General features: G+C 53.5%; 1 protein-coding gene across 1 annotated transcript; it reads right to left on the minus strand.

Annotated features, from left to right (window-relative positions):
• Positions 1-2,357: 2,357 nt before the first annotated feature.
• Positions 2,358-3,176, minus strand: OLIG3 (oligodendrocyte transcription factor 3). Its single transcript, XM_055433712.2, has one exon. The coding sequence runs from the start codon at positions 3,174-3,176 to the stop codon at positions 2,358-2,360; it is 819 nt and encodes a 272-aa protein (XP_055289687.1).
• Positions 3,177-7,300: the final 4,124 nt, after the last annotated feature.

Here is a 7,300-nt window from a genome sequence, read left to right on the forward strand (position 1 = left end):
GGCAGTGGGGACCCAGGAAGGAAGGGGCAGATGCTTCCTAGATGGGATGTCTATGCTGGATCCTGGAGAGAGACAGCTCTATGGAGTAAAAACACCTGCTTCCCCCTCCTGAAGCAGAACTTAGGTCTCAGCCAACAGGGAGGTGATATTACAGCCAAGCTTGAGACAGATTCTGGGGTGGTACATTGCAATCAGGTTTCTATGATCCTTGATGGGGAACAGAGGTACATGCTGTTCAGGTTATCATCCCTAGAACCTGATTTCCTGTCTTCTATAAACAAGTAAACAAAACCTTCTTGCTGGATTATTTTTACTTATACAAACTATCTGGAAATGTTATGGGGTGGCAAGAGAGATAAGTAATTGATTAAAATAACCCATTTTAGCTATTATTTATGTAGAAGACTTTTCTTTCTTTCTCTCCTTGCCCCTCCCCAATAACATTTCCAAGTAATTTGTATTCAATGAATGGGATCTGCAATCTTTTAAGGGAGGAAGGAAGAGAAAGTTCCCACTACACATCTAGAGATGCTGAGACTTGGGTGGTCACTGGCCTCACTCCAGGGTCACCTTAGAAAGTAGAGGGGCCTTCCTTACCTCTGAGGTATCCACTACCAAGAGGCTGGTGAGGGGCTGAGATTTTGATTATTTTTTAAAGATTACTTTTCTTTGATTTTTAAAACATATACTGGATTTTATTTTGCTTGATTTTTTAAAAAAGTCACCCGGATAATTTAAAGTGAAAAGAAGTTAACTTACTGTTTCATTTTCATCTGTTGCCAACACAGCCAGTACAGTCACAATCTGCCTCTCATTTCTTGTTACTCTGGATTTCCAGATCACTTGAAATAAAAAATCTCAATTGCTGAGTTCATGAAGGTCTGATTATTGCAGAAAAACAGGAGTTGAAATATCACAAGCCTACCAAGGTGGACAAGGCCCCCACTTGAAGGACATTTAATTGTCATAATTGACACCAATATGTCTGACCTCTTCACTTTTAAATGATCAGGAAAACCAGTTTTGTGTTAGCCCACCCACCCAGATCTCTCCCCTACTTCCAGCTACACTTTACTGGGTCCACGTGTTCCCTACCCACTACCCCCATCTTCAAAAATTTTAGGCAAAGGCAAAGCCAGGATTTAAAGGTTCTTTTTTATTTGAAATCTCATCCAGAAACACTGGTTATTAATAAATATATCATAGTTATCAAGAATATATAAAAAATAAAGACAGGTCTTGTCTTTGAAGCCCTAACAAAATATTTCAAGCAAATGTTCAGGAAAATAAAACCAGCACCCCTCCCCAAACCACGGTAAGTTTTCAAAGCTGACGATGGAGAGAGCGACCCCGCATGCAGAATAACTGAGCAAGTGGGGTGGGGCAAGCTAGTAGAGGGAGCCCAAGCTCTTGCAATCACCGGCCCCTGAAACAGCCCAGGAAAGTTGGGAATGAAGGTTGAAGGCGGGTGGGGGTGGGGGAGAAGCGCGTGTGCGTGAGTTTGGGTCTTTGCACTCTGCCCCCTTGTTCATTTCCTACAACCACAGACAGATATATGGAGTACTTCGGAGAATTCACTAACAAATCCTTGTTACAAGGAAAATGGCACCATGGCCTGCACAACATGTTTAGAAGAGATTCATTTAGAAGCGTGCATGCATTCTTTCGACCTACACTGCGTCTTAAGGAAAACCCACAGAAGAGTTATCATGCCCTGGACCGGAGTTGAAATTCAAAACTTGGGTCTTGAGATACATTTTTTTTCTCTCTCTCTTCTTCTCCTCTCTCTCCCTCTCTCTTTCCCTCTTATCTCTCCCCCCTCCTCTCTCCCCACATTGTCTCTAGAAAATCAACTGTCCAGCGGACAGACAGTCATAACTGCACCCATCTCAAGGAAATATTTACATTTGTTTCTCACAAAAGGGATGGTTGTCTTTTCCAAGGTAAGAACGCAGAGCCAGAGAGAGCCAACTCTAAAGTCCCTTCGCCAAGTGTTTAACTACACCGATCCTGTCTTTATACAACAAATGCAGTCTTGACAAGAGCCTATGGCAGTGAGAAAAAGTGGCGCGGCATGGAAAAAAGAAGCATGCATGCAAGACACACGACGTCTGATTCGAGTCCCCCTTCGTTACCTCCTAGAAATTGCAGTTTGGTCTTAGTTCTGTCCCTCCGGGGGTCAAGTAGGATCTGAGATCTCTCAGGCAGTGTGGGAGGCCACTGGGGGCTCCCACCGCCGCCCACCGTCCCACGGGCCACGCGCCCAGCTCCCCCTTCCTTCTGGGCCAGGCACCTCGACCCGACCCCTCCCGCCCCCCGCTCTCCCCTCAACCTCCGCAGCCGGGCCGGCCCGCTGCTCACTTGAGCAAGTCCTTGGACTCGGCAGACAGCCTGGCCATGTTGGCGGTGGACAGAGCGGACAGGTGGGGCGGCGGTGGCATCTGGCAGATGGTGCAGGGGCAGGGCAGCCCGGCCCAGTGCTGGAAGCCGCTGCCCAGCTGCAGCGCGGGAGGCGTGGACGGCGCCTTGAGCAGCGAGTGGGGAGGCCGGATGGTGCCGATGGCGGGCAGCGAGGCAGCGGACAGAGGGGACGAGGCGTTGCCAGAGGAGAGCGCGCCGCCCAGGATGGGATGCACCGGGTGCACGGCGTTGGCGGCGTGCGCTGGGTGGCCGGCCGAGTGGCCCACGGTCCCGCAGTGGAAGGCCGAGTGGTGGCCCCCGTAGATCTCACCAACCAACCTCTTCATCTCCTCCAAGGAGCTGGTGAGCATGAGGATGTAGTTTCTGGCTAGTAGGAGAGTGGCGATCTTGGAGAGTTTGCGCACCGAGGGCCCGTGTGCGTATGGCATGACCTCGCGCAGCCCGTCCATGGCTAGGTTCAGGTCGTGCATCCGCTTGCGCTCGCGTCCGTTGATCTTCAGTCTCAACTGCTGGAGGTCCTGCTCCGACAGCTGCTTCTTGATTTTGTACTTGCTGCTCTCGCCCGCGGCCTTGGCGCCGGCCCGCGAGAGGCTTTCCCCGGGCATCTTCTGCACCATGTCGCCCTGCGTGGACGAGACAGAGTTGAGGCGGCTCTCCTGGTGGTGGCGATGGCGGTGGTGGTGGTCCCTCAGATACATCTCATCCATGTCCGGAGATGAAGCTCTGCTGGAGACAGAGCTTGAATCAGAATTCATTTTATTATAGGGGATGCGGCCCTACCGTGGGGAAGCTTTAGGCGGGAAATTAGAGAAAATCTTGAATTAAAAAAAAAAAAAAAAGCTTCAGAGCCCAGCAACCCACTTCTCAGCGGCAAGACCTGAAAAGAAAAGCTGAGGCACTGCCTTTCCCCGCCTTTCTCCCTCCCCACTCCCTTCTTTCTGGTTTGGCTGTATCCTGGACAGCTCTTTGGTGTGTGCTTGAACTAACCTCACGCTGAAAAAGAGGGGCTTTTATAGAGCTGCGACGGAGAAAAGAGACAAAAGGAACCCTCCTATCTATCCTGGGCTGGTTAGGATGACGTGCCATCATTCAGGGCGGTGCGCTTTGCTGTCCCATTTAGCAAGGATTCCTATTCATATTCATTGTGGGGCCGCCCTGGGACACCTCTGCTCAGAACTGCTAGGAGCCCCCAGGCACAAAACCCTCTGATTGACACACTCACCGCTCCAGCTCGCGCCTTCTGAATTAAAAAAAAAAAAAAAAGAAAGAAAGAAAAGAAAACAACTTTCCTCTACCCCACTCCCCTTCCTAATTTCCCTAACCAAAGCACACCTAAAGGCACCCAAGGAAGGAAATGGAAGGGAGCCAGGTGGAGACTCCTCTGGGCTCGGAAAGAGGAATTGAAACAGTCTCTCCTCTCTTTCACAGCTACTCCCAAGTTTTGGAAAACATGGGCACAAGAAGCTTCAGTGGAACCGTTTCAATGACGGGGATGCACATGAAGGGCAGGTTCAACACTCAGGGGTCAAGGTGGGAGGGGCAGGGGGATGCCTGCCGACGTGCACAGCCTGAAGGTCATTTCATTAGGTTTCTTTCCCTAAACACTGACATTGTGCTTATTTTGTTTATGGGGCCCTCCGGTGTGGTTGTAATGGGATGTCTGTATCTGGTGACGTGGGTGTGCCCCCAATGCTGCTGGGAGAATGGGTCTCTGGCTTTTTATATCTTTTCTTTCGTTTTGAAAAAGAGATTACTGAAAAAATTTCCATGTTGCCAGATTCTGTAACTTCTTAGACCTGGAAATGAGGAAACAAACCAACCCTGGCGTTACAATGAGAGCCACTTGAGAAGGAGAGGAGAGGAAAAGTAGCCGAGGAGGAGGAGGGTGGGAGTTAAGGGTTGCAGTTTCCCTGGAACACCGGGAGAGACTGTTTCTTCTCCGGCAATCTCCCGGACCCCGGCGCTGGCTGAAGATGGCGGAGCGGTCCCCCTCTCGCAGCCCGGCCGGAGGGCCTTCGAGCTCTATGCGCGCCCGGGCGGAGCATCGGCGGCTCCGCGTTCCCCGGAGGGGCCGCTCCACACCCGCGATCCCGGAGAGCGGGAGCTCAGGGTCGAATAATAAACTACGACTGTGGGTATGTGTGTGTGTGTGTGGTTTGGCACCATAAGATCTGAAGAGCCTCTTGTGCGTGCGCGCGTGGGCCCTGCGGTCCCGCGCACAGCCCATGCAGGGGAATAAAGAGGAGGCCTGGAGTTTGGAGCCTTCGGTTCCAGAGGGGAGCTCGGCGCCGACCTTTCTTCCCCCTTGCTGAGTTTTTGTCAGTAGGAACTAGCTAAGCCGCCTGAGAGGCCGGAAGGCAGAAATCCCCGGAAGGGAAACGGCCCCAGGGGCGGCCTCTAGAAAAACCTGGGCACCTCCACGCTCCGGGCTCGGAGAAACAGGAGAAAAATGTTAGGTTGCGGCTGAGTGTCTGGGTAACTGAAATAATCCCGGAATCTCGAGCAGTCAGGGCCTCACACTGCGCCGCACAGTCGCTGCAAGCCTCCAGGACTCGCGAGGTATGAGGCTTCACTTTCCATTGACGCAAATGGAGCGGCCGACAGGAGAGGGATGCACGCCCAGGTCCCGAGCTCGCGCGCTCCGTGAGGCCGTGTCTCGTCACCGTCACGCCGCGAAAGCAGGCCGAGTGGGGAGACGCGACGTGGGGACGGATCCTTTCTCGACACCGATCATTGCTTCTCCGTAAATAAAATATAAAGGAAATGGCCAGCACCCCTTCGTCAAGGCCAGGATCTTAGTGCCCTTGAAGATTGGACACAAGCCTCTCATTCTCTTGTCGCCTCCATAGAAAGTTTCTTAAAACGAAAAATCCAAGGGATTCGGTTGGATGTGGAGAGACTGATAGTCAAACGCACTCCTAATATCCAAGCAAAAGGAATGTTTCCTAATGCACCGGACTCGCCCATCTGAACTCAGATAACGACATCCCCGGAGCTGCTTTTGAGCAAAAGGGTTCCAGAACGCACACGTTCGGACAACGCCCCAGGTGATGGACGGAAGCTGGGGGAAGAGGCGTGGTCCAGACCACAGCCTTCAGAGGCTCTTCTGCTGATCAAAGTGTGGGGCCGGGAGCTCTGGACCCGAACTGAAACGGCTTCCTCGCCTTTGGGCCAGTACACAGGCCCAGCCCCCTGTCAAAACCACCTTCCTGACCCGTGGGTATCGACTTCTGTCCTTCCTTCCCATGCCCCAAGTGAGAATGCTGCTGCTCTGTTTTGACTTCAGGAAGTAGCAAGGTCTAGTTTGAGAAGAAAGGTTGCAAATGAGTAGAAAAACCAGGCCGCTGAAAGGTATTTACCTTTTTAAAAATCCCTATTTTCTCGATGAACAATATGAAATAAAGTGTAAAATCTCCCTCCTCACCCCGCCCTGCCAATTAATAGAGAAGGTAAAGTTCGGGGGAGGGGGGCGGACGGGAGGGGAGGGAAAGAGTGTGTGTGTGTGTCGGGGGTAGTCGGTGGGGAGCAGTCCGCTCAATACAAACTGAAGAGTTCACTTGCAGGGCTGAAGAGACTGGGGGCTGTGTTCTGGAAGTCAGAAAACCAGAAGCCTCTCTTCCTCTGCTGCATCTTTCCAAGGAGAGAGGGACATAGGCTGACAGCAGCCAAGCCCAAGGGGCACTACACTGGGCGCAGAAGGGGCGCCAGGACTCTGCCTGCATGGACCAGATCCACTTCATCCCCAAAATGTTTTTGGCTCCAGGTGGCAATGCTTGGAGTGTGTCCTGGCCTGAGGTCCTCGGTCACAGTCTGGGACACGCGCGTCATCTCCTCTCTAGTCACCCTCTGCTTTCCCCAAAGGTCACTTTGTGTGAGCCTGGGATGGCTCAAGGCCCAAGGCCCCAACCAGGCAAACACTTTGCCTTCCAGGAGTCCCATCCTCTCCTAGGAGGCTTGTTCCCCATTCCTTAGCTCTTGGCAAAGAGAGAGAGAGACTAAAGGAGCCACAGTTTTGCTCGCCATAAAATGGGTTGGTACTAGCCAGGGCCGAAAAGGCAGAGACGTCCACCAGGCAGCGCTGGCGCTGCTTCTGGGCGCTGGTCTCGGGGAGTCGCTTTGGACTCGGAGAATGCACTTCACCTCGACTCCCCCACCCCCGAACTCAGCCCTTCGGGATAAGCCCGCATCCCGAAAGGGAGCAGGCTGGAAGCCCCACTAAGGCAAGCAGATGGATTGTTTCTCGAGGGTCGTCTCTGCCATCGCCCACCCCCCGGCGCGAGCTGGGAGGGGAGAGGAAGGCAGCCGGCGTTGGGCCGAGCCAGCGGCTGCCTGCTGCGGCTGCTGCTAAGTCACTTGAGTCGTGTCCGACTCTGTGTGACCCCACAGACGGAAGCCCACCAGGCTCCCCCGTCCCTGGGATTCTCCAGGCAAGAACACTGGAGTGGGTTGCCATTTCCTTCTCCAATGTGTGAAAGTGAAGTCGCTCAGTCGTGTCCGACCCTTAGCGACCCCACGGACTGCAGCCTACCAGGCTCCCCCATCCATGGGATTTTCTAGGCAAGAGTACTGGAGTGGCTTGCCATAAAGGAACCTCAACCAGAGACGCGCCGTGACCTTGGCCTTGGCCAGGGGCCCATCCAGCAGGCTTGGAGCGGAGTGAGCGGGCGGCGGAAGCCGGGCCGCGCTCTCCAGGCCACACCCCGCGCCCTGGCTGCCCGGGTGGGCGACGGCGGGGAGGCGGGGGTCGTGTTCCGGCAACAGGTGCGTCCTAAGGCCCGCGGGCTGCTCCCTGCCAAGCAGTCTCGGGTCTGGGAAGAGCCTATGAGTTTCTCAGCCTCTGCACAACACTAGAAAAGTAGCAGGTCGGCGCGGGGACCTG

This window comes from Moschus berezovskii, chromosome 10, assembly GCF_049115385.1.
Source record: "Moschus berezovskii isolate FMDL1 chromosome 10, NW_MosBer_1.0, whole genome shotgun sequence".
Lineage (NCBI taxonomy): Eukaryota > Metazoa > Chordata > Mammalia > Artiodactyla > Moschidae > Moschus > Moschus berezovskii.

What these genes read in the sequence shown, in the direction of transcription:
- OLIG3 (XM_055433712.2), bottom strand. Translation starts at nt 3,176, where the DNA reads ATGAATTCTGATTCAAGCTCTGTCTCCAGCAGAGCTTCATCTCCGGAC.